The 18,707-nt window shown below is 50.8% G+C and overlaps 1 protein-coding gene and 1 long non-coding RNA gene across 5 annotated transcripts in view; one reads left to right on the top strand and one right to left on the bottom strand.

The window, feature by feature from the left end:
• The window catches only part of INSC (INSC spindle orientation adaptor protein), a 119,061-nt gene that overhangs the window by 66,692 nt on the left and 33,662 nt on the right, over window positions 1-18,707 (top strand). For all 4 annotated transcript variants that reach the window (XR_013361969.1, XR_013361968.1, XM_077866380.1 and 1 more), the window contains exons 6-7: window positions 2,708-2,821; window positions 9,242-9,367. Coding sequence is in view for 2 of the 4 variants with exons in the window: in XM_077866380.1 (XP_077722506.1) it covers window positions 2,708-2,821; window positions 9,242-9,367 (240 nt within the window). In the remaining 2 variants the exon portion in view is untranslated. The remainder of the gene's footprint in view (window positions 1-2,707; window positions 2,822-9,241; window positions 9,368-18,707) is intronic.
• On the bottom strand, window positions 15,164-16,330 carry LOC144295259 (uncharacterized). The gene is made up of 2 exons (XR_013362595.1): window positions 16,240-16,330; window positions 15,164-15,541 (listed from the first exon to the last, which is right to left on the bottom strand). It is a non-coding gene; the product is annotated as an uncharacterized LOC144295259 (long non-coding RNA).

The raw sequence follows: 18,707 nt of genomic DNA, 5'->3' as shown, positions 1-18,707 counted from the left end.
ACTGTGGTAGTTTGAAGCTGACACCAAGAGAGGATGTGATAAATGCCTGTCAAGGATAAAGGAGAGGAAGTGGGGGCAGGCACAGAAAACCATGTTTCAGGTCTGAAAACAGAAATAAAAGGGAAGACTTGGATGGAAGAGACTTGAAATTTTCAGGCCAAAGTCACCTGTTGGAGGAGTGCCCCCTAACAGCCACAGGCTGCACTAGGACCCCTGCCTGCTGTACTTGGTCACATCTGGGAGTGGCTCAGGGAGGTATGGCCTCAATCAAGACAGGGGTAGAGCCGGGGGGGGGTGCAGCAGCTGGGGGCTCCCAGTCAACTCTGCCCCCTGCATCAGGAGCTCTGGCTACCATGGGGCAGGGGGCTGTAGATGCTAAGGGGCCAGGAGGGAGAGCTGCTAATGAGGCTGGATATTCTCCTTGTCCTGAGACTTCCATCTTTGCTAGTCTAGGTGAGGTCCTGCCATCTTTGAAGGAGATGGATCCACTGACTTTGAAAAACAGGAAGTCAGATTCACAGGAGTTAAGGTCCAGCTAACTCCACCACGTATCACATGCATGACCTTGGTCAGATTTCTGCCTCTCTTTCCTGTGAAGTGAGGGTTGGACAAGACAGCTGAGAGCCCTTCCGGCCCTTACACACTGTGATGCTTAGGCCCTTGACGATTTCAGTGGGGCCTTTGATCTCATATTTCTTCCAAATTTATCTTTGTGAAAAGGATGATTACAACTTTTCATTGTCAGAGAGCTGATTCAGTGAGATAATCTGAGGTATAATTACGGTGTATGTGTGTATAGGCATTAGCAAGAAATTATTCTCAGACATAAATGGTCTGATGTTAGCAGGTGATTGCAAAAGACATTGGGTTGAATTGTTTAACGTCATGCTAATTTGCTTGAAGTGCAAACACTAATCAGGAACACTGAGTAATTATGATTTAGGTGCAGGACCTCAATATATGAAATCGGCATTTTCATGCGAGCATTAGTTCACTTATATAACCGCTTATGGTATGATGGGGGAAGATTTTAAGAAGTATGTTCATTACAGAGATTTGCTATGACAAATTTTGGTTATTAATTTTACCTTTTGTTGAATCTCTTACAAGAGGCATTTATCAAATCTTAGGGAATAATTTTTACATTTAATGTAGTTTGATTAAATACGCACTTAATCTTAGACTGCTTTATGTAGAAGATTAGCATATTGTGTGTGTGAAGAATTCTATGAGTTTGAATAAAAAAGAGAAGGGGAGAGCCATATGCCTTGAGCCTTAAACCCACTTCATTTGAATCATCTTACAGATGGGGAAACTGAGGCCTACGGTGTGTATCTCAATTGCCCAAGATCACAGAATAATAACTGCGAACAATTTTATTTTGCTTCCATGTACCAGGTACCTTTAGAAATCCTTTATATACATATATTGGCTACCTTAAGAAATAGGTACAGCCACTGTAAGAAATAGACACTATTATTTCACCCTCATTTTACACATAAGAAAACTGAAGTATAGAAGGGCTAAGTTACTTGCTCTGGGGCACATGGACAGAATGGCAGAGACAGGATTTGCACCCAGGCTGTTTGGCTCCAGAGTCCCTGCTTTCAACTTCGGACACAATTCCTCATCAACATAATGTGTTAAAAAAAAAAAAAAAAAAAGGCAAGCTGGCACTAGAACTCGGATCTCCTCATTTTCTTTTAATATTTTTTTTCTGTAACACTAGGTTTAATTAAAAAAACAAATCCATTTTTATATTTTAAAATAACATAGCAACTGAAACTGCATGAGTAGCTGCCCAGAGCACGAGCTCTGGAGGTGTTATTTTCTTGCATGAAGCCCCCCTAAGGCAGTTCTTCTGAATCACTATCTCCACATCTCCCAGGAGAAACTCAAGCAGCTAGAATTAATTAGCAGGTAGGAATCATTTATAATCAATGAATCATATGCTTCAAAGCAAATGGCTGATTATGAAGTAGTTTCAAGATATGTGAAAAAGCTTTTTCCCAGAAATAAGCTAAACTAATCTTTATGTCTCATTTGTTGATGAATTTTCCATTTGCTTTTCTTCCTAGTTCTCCCTGGGTCCTATGTTCGGTCATTTCCAGCCTTCTCACCATGAGCCTTTGTTTCATCAGTTTGAGCAGTGCGACATTCCCCAGTTACCCACTCCCTGACAGGGTTCCCAGGGTTGCTGTTTTGGCCTGGCTATACACACAGTGCAAATGTTCCCCAAGCAGTAAGCTACTGTAGATTACTTCTCTTGACTCAACCCCTGAACCCATTACCCAGCTAGAGTTTGCCATTGGCGAAGGAACCAATTCTTTGGTCATAGCTGTAGCAACTCATTGGTTTTCAACTTGATGATTTATTTAACTGATGGTGTCTGTTCTCATCTGAAGCCAGTAAACAACAAAGAAGTATTTATTGAGACCATCAGTATTGAGAGCCGATTTTCTGATCAGTTGGAACAGGGCACATTTGTTGTCCGTGTCCCTGGGGTTTGAAATTATCCTATATTTCTGAAACGTAGTTTAGACCTCATGTCTTTCCCAAAGCTAGAAGACCTCATCACCCCCATAGTGGGACTGTGGATGGGGCAGATAATAGATTCTAGAAGCGTGGACCCACTGGTATTCCATTAAGAAGATTAGTGGAGGACAGATGGAGTGAGTGACCATCAGACTTTGCTTTCTTTTCTTAGGCGCTGGTGAGAAAAATCAATGCCTCAGACAATATCTACACCACGGAATCCACCACAGGGAACCTGTTCAGCCTGACCCAAGAGGGGGCTCCCTTGTGCCGCATCATAGCCAAGGTGAGCTTCATGGTTTGCAGCCAAAGTGACATGCTTGGGGAGAGTGGGAGAAAGCTAGTTTGGTGGGAAAGCTGGCTCAGGAAGTCTGTCCTGGCTCTAGCATTTGTTTGCTCTGTGATCTTGGAAGAGTCACCTCCCCTCTTTAGGCCTTGATGTCTTCATCTTTAATAGTAGCCAGGCCTTCTGATTTCAGTTCCCACTTGAGAGAAAAGCTGGTGCCCCCAGAGTATAATTCTTTTCATGTGGTGTCCGTTAGAAATATCAAGCCTCCTTCCTCGTCTCTATATATCTCACCACATCCACACAAAACACATCTCCCCAACTCAGGTTCTTGATGGATCCCCCAAAATGCTTGCAACCACTGCAATACTACATGAGGAGAAGACAAAATTGAGGACAGTGGTTTTCATCAATTACAATGGAAGATTTTCCTTAAAGATTTATTTACTTTAGAGAGAGAACACACAATGGGGAGGCATAGAAGGAGAGAGAGAGAGAGAGAGTCCTGAGCATACTACCTACTGAGTGGGGAACCCAATGATGTAAGGCTCAACCCCATGACCCTGAGACTGTGACCAGAGCCAAAATCAAGAATCTGACACTTAACCCACTGAGCCACCCAGGCGCCCCACCGTGGAATTTTAAATTTGCTATCTTCACGGTTAATTTGCCCTTATACTTGGGGTCCAAATACTTAGGGCAATTACAGGCAATTGATAACCCTAGGCTCTCTCTAGGATCTTGTTTCGATTTTACTATTGTTTTGTTTTTCTAAACTTGAGAGATGACATTGCCATGGAGACAGAAGCAGTGATCTAATTGGAAGCAAAGTTGTGTCTTCCAGCAGACTTAAGATGGCAGTCACAGGAAGATGCTCCAACTCAGTGGTTCCCTGTCCTGACTTTGTGTCATAATCCCTCACGGAGTTTTGGAAAGCACAGATACTTTTGCCCCACCTTAATTTACTGAGGTCCTGGGGTAAGACCTGAGAATCTACATCTTGACAATCCCTACAGGTAATTCCGAGGCATGGCCACTCTCAGATTCACTCATCTAAGCCCTTCAAGAAATCTGAAAGAGGAGGGTAACTGCTTGTCAACTCTGCTTAGGGGAGAAGTAAATTGTATATAACAGCAATAGCTAACATTTGAGTGTTGCTGTCCAGCGTGCTTAATGCCTTACAGACATGATTTTCTTTAAATTATAAAACCATCCTAGGAAGTAGGTATTACATTGTTCTCATCTATAACTGAGGAAATGGTTTAAGGGACTTACTCAAGGTCACACAGCTGATAAAGAATGGAGTCAGAATTAGAACCCAAGTCTCTTTAATTCAGAGCTCATGATCCTAAAGCCCGCAGTGGTGACTTCTGGTTCCATCCCGGCCCTTCAGATTCTTGGGCCAAAGAGTGACTCAGACATTCTCAACCCTGATGCATATTAGAATCACTAGGGAGCTTTAAATGTCACACAGCTAGTAAGTGGGTGAGCTGGAATTTGAAACAGCCTGCTTGGCAGCAAAGGCTATGCTCTTGCTCATTACTGTAGCTGCCTCTTAGCAGACCCTTCTCCTCTTTCTTCTTCTCCTCTTCTTCCTCCCTGTGCCCTTCTCTCCCCTTCCACAACCTACATTATTTGCTGCATCCCTTCTTTTCACCAAGCCCTGTGCTCAGCTGTTCATTCATGGTCTCATCTGATCTTCCCAATGATCTTATGATGTGTTCCCATTTTTAAGATGAGGGAACAGAGGCTCAGAGGGAAGGTAAATCACTTGTCTGAGGGCATGTGCATTAAGCTCAGAGCTGAAATTTTAATCAGATCTATTGACTCCAGAACCTTAATCTCAATCTTCTTATGTCTCTGGCTCTTGGGAGAGAGTAGATAGAAGGCTGAAGTGAAGAGAAGATTCAGTGATGACTCCCATCTTTCCAGCCTGGAAGATGGTGAGACTCGTTCCTCCAGTGGAATCACTGTGTCTGGGTCTTCAGTCCTGAAGTGATGCAGCAGCTGGGAGTCCCTGGTACACTCTATATAGCATCTATGCAGCATCCTCACTGTTGATGCTCATTAAGTGGACCCAACATTGTGACAAATGTGCCACAGCTACTCGCAGTGGCCTGCCTGACCCACCTCCTCGTGGTCTGTGTTTGGGCCCCTCATCCATCTGAGATGCCTCCGGAGGATGATTTGGGAAGCCTGTCTGAAGTCTGTCCTCTCAGGCTCTTGAGTTCCTTTGAAAGCCAAGGAACAAAACCAGCCCTCCCTGTGATGGTAATGTTAAGCCCCATCCTTTCCTGAGTTCAGAATAGAGCAAACTCCCCTGTGCTTTGTCAAAATTATCCCCTATCCTGTTCCACTATTACTCCCCCCACCAGTGGCCTGCACCCCACAAGTGGCCTCCTTAGCTTTATGACAGTTTATCCCAAGTCTCTCTGAATAATACATACCATTAGGCACTTTGGCTTTGAGCCCATAGCTTTCTATAAAATTAAACAAGCTCTAGCCAACAGTGCAATTCTGCTAGCTCAGGCGATTCCCGGCTCTACTCTAAGATGAGTGCTGCTCTTGGGTCCTTGAGGGGGCTTCAGGGTGGTAGTCCACACAACAAATCCATCTCCCTTTCTCTGTGACCTCCTTCCTCCTCTGCCGTCCACATATTCCAACTCTTGGGATACCTTTTATGAGGGTTTGAGACACTCTTCTAACCAGGAAGCTTTCCACCGCCTGACCCTCACCTGGCTGTCCAGAGCTGGGTGCCAGGCCCTTAAACATGCATTAACTCAGTTGTTCCCCCAATAGCTTGGCTGTGTCACTGCTGTGACCCCATTTTTAGTCAAAGTTGACCAGCAGCAAAGTCAGGATTTGAACCAGAATCCCCTCAGTCTGGGTTTAGGATTTCCTCCCTTTAGCTTCCCTAGTAGCTAAAAATGCAAAGAAAGCTATTTTTCCCAGGCTTGGGAAACAATGTAATGAGAATCCAATGCAAATGGGCACAGAGGCTTAAATATAGTCATGCTGGGGTCAGTGCCTCCGGAGCCAAAGGAAGGCTGCCTTGTTGGGCCTGACTCTCAGTCTGGTGTTCTTTGGTACCATTTCCTTGCTGTCTGCTCCAGATATGAATACCTACCTACCTTCCTGTCTTTCTGTCGTATTTATCCACGTATCTGTGTATCTACCTACGTATCTATTTATCTAGCATCTCTAGCATCGTACATATAAATAATATTTGTACTGCATATGGCTAAAGATAAACATACACATGTAAAATGTATATACAGGGACGCCTGGGTGACTCAGCGGTTGAGCGTCTGCCTTGGGCCCAGGGCATGATCCTGGGGTCCCACATCGGGCTCCCTGCATGGAGCCTGCTTCTCCCTCTGCCTGTGTCTCTGCTTCTCTATGTCTCTGTGTCTCTCATGAACAGATGGATAAAATCTATTAAAAAAAATAAAATATATACATACATATATAAATACATATATAAACATGCCTTCCTCTATAAGTACATCCATGTATATAAATATTTATACGTGGAGGGAGCTCATTCACAACCAGCAGGGCTGACTGGGGAGACCTTAGGATTCCTATTTCTTTTCTTCTCATTTCAAGGAGTAATTGGATTTTACTTCAGTGACTCTGAGCAAGGCCTTTAAGTGGAACCCTCGTCAGATGTCTCTGAGACCTTGAGAAAGTAGGAAGATGGGGATAAAGGATTGTGGAGCAAGGAGTCAGGGGGTGCCTTGTCACCCACTGGAGTATATCTTTATCAAAGTAGTGACGTACATTGAAAATCAGAGCACCTCTCTTTGACCCTTCCACGATCTCCTTTCAGATTACGGTAGGAGTTCCTGCTCTGTGCTCCCATAACCCTGCACCTCCTCATTCCATTGCTTCCTTCCCAGATTTCTTCCTGCTTTAAAAATGCTCTTCCATCCCATGACTCATTGGCTGTCAGACCGTGAGTTCAATATGGACAATCTTGCTCAGCGTACTTACCAGAGCGTCTGGCATCTGACACACCGTTAAAGTTCTTGGCGGGTTGAAGCACTTTGCCGACTGTATACAAGATGCCCTTTTGCCAACAAATGAACCCCAAAAGGAAGTGGGAAGATGAAAGTCAAGGATCGCTCTCAGCTGATCATAAAATGTCAGGAAGTATGAAATCATCTTGGTTCCTGCCATGATAAGCAGCACAACTCTCAGAAAGAAGAGGGCTGCTGTGCTGATTGTTGTGCGGTGCCGGGTGGGGAAGATTCAGGGGGGCCATGCTGCTGCCTCTTCCAGTTGCTCGCTCATTATCTGCACCGGCAGTCACAGCTATGTCCCCAGAACATGAAACAAAGCCTGGTGAGAAGTATATTGTGTGTTGAAGAGAGGTCCCAAAAATCTGACAGGGAATGGTATTTTGCTGGACTCACCTTCTTCTTCCTCCTGTAACTTTTTTTTTTTTTTCCAGTTTGGGGAACAGGGTGCAACAGGTTTAGGTAGAGTCAGGAGTGGTGAGGTTAAAGGTGAGTGGCATCAGTCTTCACGTCTTCTCTACAGTCACTATTAGAAAACTAATAGATGAAGGATGGTTAGTCAGCTTTGTCGAGAGGATTCCCCTGGTGCCACATGGAGCTCCCTCCACGTATAAATATTTAGATACATGGAAGTACTTATATAGGAAGGTATGTTTATATATGTGTTTATATATGTATGTATATACATTTTATTTTATTTTTTTTAATACATTTTATCCATCTGTCATGAGAGACACAGAGACATAGAGAAGCAGGCACCCTTGCAGCCCTGGGGGAAGCCCTGGGGGAAGGGGAGAGGGAGGAAACAGGGCAAAGCTATGGGTTGTCCAGCTTCTACGTCTCTGGACATCCATGGTGGCGTTGCCACTGGTTTGCTGGGCACCCCGGTGGGTCTGCTTTGTGATCTGTTGGCTCTCCCACTTTGCTCTGAGAGCCAGCCAGCGTGGCTCCAGTGATTTTTATAGAATAAATATGACCAGTTGGGATGAGTGTCTCACCCCGGGCTTCTTCCCAGAAGTCCCACCAGACCGCTTGTGAAGTCTCCACAAATTAAAGGTGTTTCTGTGACCAACTGTCACAAAAGAAGTACATGTGTCCACACTCAGCTAGGGGGGATCATTCTTGAAGGGTTTTCTTTTCTTTTTCTTTCTTTTTTTTTCTCTTACAAACTAGAGTAAAGAAGGGAAAACAAGGATGTGTAGATTTGAGTGAATTATTTCACCCATCTGGACTTACATTTTTTTTCCCTCACAAAATGGGAATAAACTCTCTTATTGATATAAATAAGACTCCTTTTTCTGTATGTGTGCCATGGTGGTTGGGAGCATCTGCGGAGTAGTGGTGGTTGCCGGCAGAAGGAGAGCCAGCACTGGGCATCTAGACTTCAGTTCCCCCCATCTGCCTGAGGCTTGCTTTTAGAATCTATTTCTGATGACTCCAGGCTTGTTCCACAGCAGGCTGCTTCGAGGAAGCTGCAAGCTCTGTGGGAGCAGTGTTGAGTGGTGTTGGGCCTGGCCCTCTCAAGTGTGTTGGCCCTAGCCCCTGGTACCCCAGCCCCAGAAGCATTTGGAAAGTCCCATCACCAGTTTGGATTATTAAGAGTGACATCCCTTGCGGAAGTAGCATTTCATTGCAGCATGCATTTGAGCATGTAAGTGTGAGTGTGTGTGTGTGTGTGTGTGTGTGTGTGTGTAGGGTATATAGGAACGTTAGGGGAGGCAACATTGTTTTTTTTCTACCATCTTTGGTTCTCTGGCTGGTACCAGAGGCTGGTAAATTGGGCTGACAAAAGACAGATTAAGTAGAGAGAAAAGCAAACAAAAGTTTATTAGCATATGCATCACGATGACACAGGGAGCAGTCAGAGATGAGTGAGTCACAGGGTTGGTTAGAACTTGCACTTATGTAGCTTCTTAGCAAAAGAACAATACATTTTCAGAGAAGTAACGAAATAAAGAACTGAAAAGAACTTTGAATCTCCAGGGGTGGCAGACCGTGGGAAGGCAAATCTATGGAAAACTAATAGTAGATGAAGGATGGTTAGTCAGCTTTGTCGAGAGGATTCCCCTGGTGCCACCTCCATGCTGGAAGGGTCTGAATTTGCCTCTGGTGATTAACTTTTCTCCTTCCTGGTAGAGAGGGGAAGGGGCTATCTCTGTAAATGTATGTCCTCCTTTTAGGCCAACAGGGGAGGGCAGAGATCTCTGGTATCTGCTTCTTCAGTTACCTTCAGCTCAAAACAATCCTTACGCCAAAGTGACATATTTTGGGGTGGTGTGTTCTGCTCCCCTCCAGATCTGCAAGCATACCAGCTGAGTGAGGGATGCCAGTTATTCTCCCATCAGCCCCAGGAATGTTGACACGGGGAGGTCATGTGACATCTTCTTTTTCTTGGCAGGAGGGTGGGGTCGTGGCACTCTTCAAGGTCTGCCGGCAGGACAGTTTCCGGTGCTTGTACCCCCAGGCGCTACGTACACTGGCCTCCATCTGCTGCGTGGAAGAGGGTGTCCACCAGCTGGAGAAGGTGAGAGAGCTGGCTGGGCAGGGTGCGAGGTCCCTGAGTTGGGGGGGGGGTGGCATAGACCTGCTGGGCACGTGGGCCTCTTCCCTGAGAACCACTTTTTCCCAGGCATCTCTCCACTAGGGCTGCTGGGATCTTGACTCTGGGAGTTGACGAAGAGGACAGGGACTGAGGAGGAGTCTGGCCAGGTAGGGCAGGGCTCAAAGGGGCACCCAGCACTTTCTGGGTGGAGTGGCCAACAGTCCAAGGGGCAGAATGCAGCAAGAGGCGCGCAAGTAGAGTGCGGAGTAGTGTCAAAGGTCAGGGCTTTTGGTCCTTCACTCATGGCAGGACCCCAGTGGAAGGAGGGGGATCCTCCTCCCTGGGGGAACTGAGTGGCAAGAGAAGGATGTGCATTGGCCTGGGCAGGCAGTGAGGCTCCAGCAGGACAGAGGGATTGGGTAAGGGAAGCTGAAGCCTAAGTCCAAGTGTATGTTGGGTCAACATGGCATGGGGTGGGCAGGGCCAGAAGGAAGGTAGAGAGCTGGTCGGACCAGGTGCCTCAGCCCCAGGCCAACCTGGGGCCATGTGACTAATTCCAGCCACCACCACCCCCACTCTCCCCAGTTTGTAGAGATGAGCTTGCTAGTCCGAGGCCCAGACCTGAGTGGCTCTGAGGCCTGCAGATGGGCCCTCAGGGACTGTAGCCTGGACGGCTGGGGAGACTGGGGCTGACATCTGGAGATTTCTCAACCAAGTTTCAAGGAAAGGTATTGAACAGTTTCGTGGAAGAGAGTTACAAGGCCAGGAATATCCTGGTAATGGTCGTGGTACTCTCAGGATTGGGGGTGGATGCCTTGAGTCGGGTCTATATGGGGAATGGCACAAAAAATGTTTCTCCCTTTCAGTACCCGTGTCCTACAGTCTGGTCCTGGCTCCCAGAAAACCCACACCCTACCAGCTTCTTCACTTTGGTCTGGACTCCTAGTCAGATGGTTATGGCACTTTCTGCCTGCCTCTTCCAAATCTGCTCGGGTAACAGGACAGGGACCATGGGCTCAGAGGCCCTTTTAGCCGAGGATGGAGGATGGATGGGGATTCTGCTCATTTTACGGAAGGGAAGGATGTGAGTCCAAATGGGGAAGTGGTTTGTGTGAGGTCACAAAGCAGGATGGTGGAAGAGCCAGTGCCAGAGTATCTGGGCAGAGCGTCCCCTTCCCGCAGGATTGGAAACCTTCCTATGTGTGTGCTTACGCGGGGAGCAGAATGGAGGAGGAGGCGGCGGCGACAAAATAGATGGGCAGGCAGGCCAGGAACTAAATGCATGGGACATCTCCTGCTGTGTGCTGAATGGTCTCCTTCCATAAATTCTTCTTCCTGGGACAGTGGAAACATAGCCAGACTGGTTTTGTTTTGCATCTTCTTTCATGCTGGTTAGTGGGAAGAACAGGAAAAAAAAAAAAAACAAAACAGAAGGGGCTGAACTCCCCAGTCCTCCAAAAGCAGTGGATTTCTTGGCTTCCGAGAATTTGCAGAGCAGCAGGAAATTTTTAATCCGGGGAAGAAAAACAGCAGAGCTTTTTTGTTTAGAGCCGAAAACCTGTGTAGCTGGGGAGTCTGGAGGCGATTTTTTCCTTCCACCTTCCTGCTGCTGCTGCTGCAAAGCCAGAAGGCACGAGTGCACCTTTCCTGACCTCGCCTCCAACATACATCCCTTTTTAACTCACTAGAACCCTGTGAGGCGAGGGGAGCACTATTTACCTCTCCGTCTTAAAGACGAGGAAAGTGAGTCTCAGGCAGTTGCAGTGACTTGCCTCAAATCACAAAGTACATTCTAGAGTCAGAACTTGGACCCCGTCTGTCTGAGTCTGATGCTCAGTTTCCCTCCCTGCCTCCCTGGTGTTACAGATGCCCTGAGTGCCTAAAAGTCCCTGCAGCTACACCCAGGGCTGCCTTGCTGCTCCTGGCCAATGTGCTAGCCACCCCCCCCAGCCCCCACATAACACAGGAGAGGGTAGTCCTAACTGGGCACCCCCCCACTCCTCCAGGGCAGATCACTTTGCATACAGGAGCAGTCCTGAACACCCCTGTGCCAGGCCCCGAGCTGGGGGGAGACCAGCCTGGGAGAGAGCCGCCCGGTGGCCAGAACGGCAACGGCAGGGCTCAGCAGTTGTGTTGGCCTCCTGGCTCCCCGTGCATTCAAATTACACTTGATGCTTGCCCGAGTGAGTGTGCAAGCGACCCCGTTGCACAGAGGAAGAGACCAAGGGCCGGAGAGCCGACATGGCTTGTTGCCCAGAATCACACAGCATGTAATTCATTCATCGGCGACTGTTTATTGACCGCCCTTTGCCAGGCACTGTTTTAGATGCTGGGAGGTTAGCAGTGGACAAACCCACCAACCCCCCTTGTCCTCTTGGAGCTTCTATTCCAGTACAGGGGGTGGCGAGTCATGGCCTGTGGGTCACACTCAGCCTGCTGCCTGGTTCGGTAGGACCAGGAAGCTGAGATTTTTTCCCCCCCCCGTTTTTACATGGTTAAAAAAAGAATCAGAAGAAAAATAACATTTTGTGTTCTATGAAAATTAGAAGTTCAAATTCAAGTTTTTGACTCATAAAGTTGTAGTGGAACTGGCACGCTCCTCCATTTAGGTATTGACTGTCTCCTTTTGTGCTACAGTAGCAGAGTTGAATAATTGTAAGAGACCTTACAGCCCACAAAGCCATAAAGATTTACGATCTGGCCCTCGGCAGAAAATGTTTATTGACCCCTGCTCTAACAGGTAATAAGAACATTGTGACAATGACGGACGGGACGATAACTACCACGCATCGGATACTTGCTTCGGGCAAGCGCTTTGCTAAGCCCTTCCTTTCACAGTGTCATGTAATCGTTACTCTTCTGGTGCTGTGATTATCCTCCTTATTTATAGAAGGTTGGGAGATTCAGAGAAGTGAAGCAACTTGCTCAAGAGCACACAGCGAATACGTGGTGCAGCGGTGTGCTCGGCCACAGCCAACCTGGGCTGTGAACCATTCCATGGACCCGGGACTCAAATCTGATATTGTGAGGCTGCCATCCGTGTTCTTTTCCTCATATCATGCTGCTTCCAAGCTTGAAAGAAGTTCTATACCCAGGAGAGGCAAGGGTCTTTCCCACCCTGGCCAGCCCCCCTCCCCTAGGTCCTGCTCACACTTGCCCCACTATGCGATCTGGGCTGCTGAGTGCTGGCCTCTGAGGCTCCAATGGGGTTGGCCGTTGTTAGTGTTTAGAGTGGAGGGTGAAGAGGCCCAGAGACAGGCTGGAGAGTAGAGACCACAGCGTGACAGGTGAGGTGAAGACAGGATGGGGAGTGTGGTGCCCAGGGACTCTTGCTAGCCACCCACTCAAAGGCCCAACTCATGCACTAGTTAGATAATGTCAAAGTCCCAGCCTTCTGCTGATGTACTGGCCTGGGCTCCTTGCTGAGGCCCACTTAATTAATTGGCAGTGAGAAATATGCTAGATTTGGTGAAATTCATCTTTGTCATGCGGCTCCCCACTTCCCTCCAACCCTGGAGATGTCCATTAAATCATGCACAGATCCCATTGTCAGAGGCATGGGTCTAGCCAGGGCACCAGACACCCTGCCACGTGATGCCTGGTGACGCCCGAGCTCTAGCGGGCTTGGGGCATTCATGTGGTCCTAGATTCAGCCATGGATTCATTCATTCACTCCATGAGGTCACTTAGGCACCCGAGTCCTCATTCCTTCTGTCATCCGGTCATCCACTCGCTTGTTCATTCATTTTCTCAGTCCATCACCCACCAATCATGCCACTCATCTCTTCCCTCCTAGCACATCCGCTGAGAAGCCACCCAGCACAGTGGGGGAAGCCATGGCCTCTGATGGTCAGGCTCTCCTGGTTTGGAGCCCAGGCTTCTCCACGATGAGCTTGGGCACATTTCCCTGAGGACTTTGCTTGCCTTCCCAGAGGTCCAGTGTCCTCGGTTAAAGGGGCATGATGAAATCCACCTCCTAGGACTGTCAGAGGAGAATAGATGTGCAGTACCATGGTGCTGTACACATGACACAGGGAGGCTATTGTGATTGGGCCGGTACCAAGCGAATTGCCCAGGTTTTGAAAATCAGTGGCCTGGGGAAGACTACCATCTGGTAGACGGGGGAGCGCTGGCCTGGCGAGAGGTGGGGCTAGCATGGTGGGGAATGCTGCTCGGTGCATAGTATGGAGAAGCTGGGTGGGGCTGGAGCACGAGTCCTTATATCCTTTTTGTTTTACAGATGAGGAAACTGCTCAGAACTGTAGCTGGCTGGTTCTGAGGTGGGGACTGCAGAGGAATGGCTTCCTGGGAGCTAGCCGGGGGGTGGGGGTTGGCTTGGGCAAGGGGCAGACGTGGACACTCCCTCTAGAGAGCTGGAGGGGTAAGATGTCAGAACACAGCAAAGGCCTCTCCAGAGGTGTCTGAAGGGTCTTTCAAGAATCTATCCTTTCTTTTCAGAGGCCTGGTTCAGCCTGGCCACAGCCTCCCCCGCATCGTGTTTCCTCCAAACCAGTGAGTTTCAGGAAATCCATCCTATTTCCCTTGTGTCATTGGCAGACAATCGCCCCTCATTCCGCATAGCCTGTGCTGAGCTCTGGAGAGGAGAGACAAGCAGCTATGCTCCCTGCCTCCCCGTGGGGGTGGCTGGAGAGAAGCCCAGGGGTTCAGACAGTGGAAAGGGCTGTCCCATGGCCATCAGAGGCCACAGGACTGGTGGCACCACCTCTGCCTGGGGTCCTGGTGGGGCCAGCAATAAGGAGGCAGTGGAGCTGGGCTCACAGGGCCAAGGAGGGCCAGGCAGACCAAGGGCAAGTGGCCTCAGCAAAGGCAGGGGGACACCACAGCTGACCGGTTGGTGATGGAGCTGGAGGTCTTCTGGGAGCTCTGTGTTCAATGAACTGGGGGAGCCTGGAAGAAGAGACAGTGTTCTCTGGACCCCACCTTGGAGAAGACCGGAGGAAGAAAAGAAGGGTCCAGGAGGGAGTGAGGGCCCCAGAGACACACAGCCCCAATGAGAGCAGATGGCCCCCACTCGGTCTGGGTGGCCAGACAACCCAGCCTGCCTGGACTGGTCATGGCCGCCTTTCTGGAGGACCGGCCAGGGAAGGTGGATGGACTGGCATCACTAAGGGGGCGGGGACTAGAGGGATTAGAGAGGCTGGCAGGGGGCTAGGGAGCAAGTCATCCCTCTCTGAACCTTGGTTTCTTCATAACAAGGAGATGACTCCTCCTTGGTGGAGCTGCCAGGATGAAGATGATGCAGTGCAGCTGCGGGAGGGAGCACTCGGCCTGTGTCTGCTTCCCGTCCCTCCTCCTGGCCCATTCGTCTCCATCCCATCAGGTTGACCTGGACCAACTCTGCCTACCCCCAGAGAGGCAGAGTCCTGGGGATTTTACAACAGTGCTAGCAGAGTTCCAGACGTTCCGCGTGGTTACAGGGATGGTCGGGACACCGTTGGCTCAGGGGCTGGACAGGCCCAGGGTGCAGCTTGGGGCTGCAGGGGGCTGGGGGCTAGAGCGAGACTGGGGCTGTGGTCTGGGAGTGGGGGGAATCTGAGGATCTGAGGGGCAGGGACCTATGGGTCTGGGGCCATAAGGGGGGGATGTGGGGCACTCAAAGCCCGATGCTGAGACAGCCTCAGACACAGTCCTAGTCCGTGCCTCTTCCAGCCTTGAGACCAGAGACAATCTTGCTTTCAGAAGAGCTTCCTTTTATTCCCCCCACCCCACCCCACCCCCGTTTCATTTTTTTTTTCAAATAAGGAGTTCACCCTGTGCTGGAGCCAAAGGGAGAGTTTAATGAAAATCGATGGAGAAATTAAAGATGGAGAGAAATTAAAGCTGAGCAGGAGGGAGGGAACGAGGGCTCAAGCTCAATTTCAAGTCCAAGAAGAAAACCATCAGTGGCGACGGATGGGAAAATTGCTGCCTCTCCACGCAGCTCCGCCACCGCTCCCCTGTCTCCTGGGCCAGCTTCTTGGGCTTGAGATGCCCTGACATTTGAAGGGCTAGGCTGGCGGCAGGGGGGCCTGGATCCAGCTATTTAAATCCCAGAGACCCTCGGCAGGAGGGAGCAGGGTGCAAGGGGGCAGGTGGGGGAGAGTCTGCTGTTCCCGCTGGCATTTCAGTGAGGACGTTCCCTCCACCGCTTGTTCCCTGCAGGGTTACAGATGGTCATAAATAGATCATATTCTTCACCCCGCCCCTCCCCGCAAAAGCCAGTTTTTCTTTTCTCCTGCTCATTTGATTCTCGCAATCACATTGTAAGGAAGGCCGAGAGGGATGGTCGTGCCCATTTTACAGAGGGGAGAGGTGATGCTGGACGGTGCTGAGACAGTGGGGGAGGCCGAGCCTGCATGAGAACCCTGATCTTTTGCTCTCAGCTGTAGGTTCTGTTTGCAACAACCTCCCCCATCTCTCATTAGCTGGAAAGGCTGTGGGGTGCAGACCCCAGGCCTCCAGGCGGCTCTGCCCCCGGGGGAGTTAGCTCTGGTCTGTCAGTAAGGGCGGGTGGGGAGAGTGGGGCAAGAAATCTTTGCTGAATTTAACTCGCAGCCCCTTCTTTACCCAGGGAGAGAACACCTGTGAGTGGAGATCCCCGACCCCACCGCCCCCCTCCACCCCTGCCGCCCCAGGCTCAGCCCGCAGGGCTTAGCAGCTTTGCCCACCCCTTCAGCTGCCCTGGGGATGGGCTGGAACAGCACAAGGAGCCCCAGGGTGCCAGGTCAGCTGTCCCCCCTGTGACCGCAGGCAGACAGGGGTGGGGACCCCCACGGGCGCTTTCCCGTCTCCGCTAGGGGGCTGTCTGGAGGGAGCGGGGTTCATTTGCTGCCCTGAGCTCCGAGGCTCCCAACCTTGTCCGTCTGCCTGGGGAGCCGGGTCCGGGGACTGGACGGCGGCCAGGATGCGAGGGGGCCCACCTCCCTGCACCCCGCCCCAGCCTCCTGCAAGAGCTCATGCTGACATCACAGGCCAGTATTGTTCACACTGAAGGACGGCCCTGGCTGGCTTGGGGGGCTGCAGCCTGAGGTGGCAGGCACGAGCCCCCCGACAGCCTGAACCGTGCAGCTGCCAACTGGGCTGGCGCTCTCTTGGTCGGGCGCAGTCGGTCCCCGAGGGCTGTGTGACAGCGGCCCCTGGTGGATGAGAGCGGCGGCGGGAGGCTCTCCTGGAGCTGGCGAGGCTGGTGGGCTGGGGTCCCAACCTACTGATCCCGCACAGTGTGTCCCGTATGTCGTGTGTGTGTGTGTGTGTGTGTGTGTGTGGGGGGGGGGGGGGTTGGGGGGGAGAGATCTGCAAATTCCAGGCAACGGGAGCATCTTCGTGCCAACCCAGCCTCCTCCAGGAGGACCATGTGGAGGCATCTTGTCATCTAACATGGGGCTGACCCCCAGAGCCCTCCCTAAGCACCCCCAGCCCCCAGGTCTCGCTAGGCCCCAAACCCCTCGTCCTGGCACAGAGGTGCCTGTGAGCAGCCTGCCTCCAGCCCTTCGTCCCTTTGGTGAGCGGGCCTGGGCTCCACGTCCGGTTTGAGCACTTAGGGGATACTGACTGTGCGGCCCGCTAGGCCCTGGTCTTGTCATATGTAAAGTGGAAGGACAGTCCCTGCCTTGCAGGCCGTGAGGAGGAAATGAGTCCACGTGCCATGAATGTGAGTTTCTCTTCCCTTTCCCACCAGAGTCGTCCACTGCATGTCTTCCTGGCTTCCTTGCCGGGGAGGACCTGCCTAGGTGGGGCTGGCCCGGGCGCTCTGCTCGGATGCCCTTCCCTGGTCAGCCTTCCCGACCACTGTCCTCACTCCTGGTGCTCACACTGTACTGGGTGCTGCCCCTGGAGCGTGCCCCACGTTGCCCAGCCTCGGAGCCCTGCCTAAGCTGTATCGCCTGCCCCTTAGCCCATCGGGGAAACAGATTGCACATCCAGGGCAACAGTGCTTGCTGGCTGCATGTGGGGATAACTACTGTTGCAAGAGTTCTGGTGCGTTCTTGCCCGTGGCAGATAAGAGGGCAGAGGCCCAGAGAAGGGAGGTGATGTGCAACCCACATTCCCACTGTGAGCAGCGCATCTGAGGTCAGAGCGCAGGTCATGTGACTTTACTCAGCCACAGCCAGGCCAGGCCTCTGTGAGCTGTTTCAGCCCCGGGTATGGGGTGGGAGTGGGGAATGAAAACACTGATGCGTCCCTTCAGTAAGGACATAATGCCCCAAAATCTGTATGTGGGATTTTCCCTGAGCCCCCTTTTGTACCATCTATCCCTGATCATTTGTTTCAGCTTTCCTTCCTCTCCCTCTCACCCCTCTGGCCCTGAGCTCATGTTCCTGAGTCCCCAACAGACCCATCCCCAGGTAGGGGGTTAGTGCACTGAACCCAGGCCAGCCCTTCCTTTTACCACTGGTTTGCTGAGAACTCACAAGCAAGCTCTCTAGCCCTTACGAACCTCAATTTTTCTCATTTGGTGGAGGGACATGTGTGTTCTGCTGGGACTGTTTGGCATATGAAGTCATTCAGGAAGACAAATGTGATGAACACAAGTCAGAATCGGTGAGCTGGCTGGGCTGGGAATTCTGGTGCCTCTTCTCCAGGACTGGGTATGTGTTGAGGGGGCGATGTTCCTCTAGGAGTTGCCAGGGCACCTCTCTCCCCTGTGAATTTACAGATGGAGGCCTGCGGGTTCCGTGCATGTGTGGGGTGGGCTGAGGTGCATTTCCCGCCTGTACCCCAAGCAATCTGGTGAGAGCAGAAAATAAATAAGAAGTCAGATGTAAACATGATGCTAGTGCTGGGGAGAAGGGAAGCTGTGCCATGGGGAAGCGAGGGTTCCTTGGGGTACTGGACGGGGTGTAGGGCTGGAGCCTCTACCACTAGCACTGCCTTCCCCTTTGGCTTCTGAAGAGGGACAGGTGCTAGTCTGGAGGTGAGCCTGGGAAAGGAAGTTGCTGGGGCCAGAAGGGGAGATAGTGAGGAGGCTGAGGGGACTGCAGAAGGTGTAGGTTTGGGGCAGACTTGACTAGGGAAGACCCACTTCCTGGGAACAGTCAGGCACGGGAAGGGGGGGGGGGGGTCAGGCCTGCTCTCAAAGCTCAGAGCCAGAACCAGTGTCCTCCACCCCTGCCAGCAAGCAATGGTGTCTCTCAGGTTCCAGGAAGACGTAAAAAGAGACCAGGAGAGGGAAGGGTGGTGAGAAAGAGGAAGAGACAAGCATGAGGGAGGGAGGGAGGGGAGACGGGAAGACAGGAACGCACAAAGTTTCCGAAAGGAGTGTTTCATTCTCCTTTGGGCTGCTTCAGAGGTCTGGGGCAGTTTGCAGCTTTGCAATAGCTGG

This window comes from Canis aureus, chromosome 23 (assembly GCF_053574225.1).
Source record: "Canis aureus isolate CA01 chromosome 23, VMU_Caureus_v.1.0, whole genome shotgun sequence".
In the NCBI taxonomy this organism is placed as follows: Eukaryota; Metazoa; Chordata; class Mammalia; order Carnivora; family Canidae; genus Canis; species Canis aureus.
This window is presented reverse-complemented; position numbering and strand designations above follow the sequence as displayed.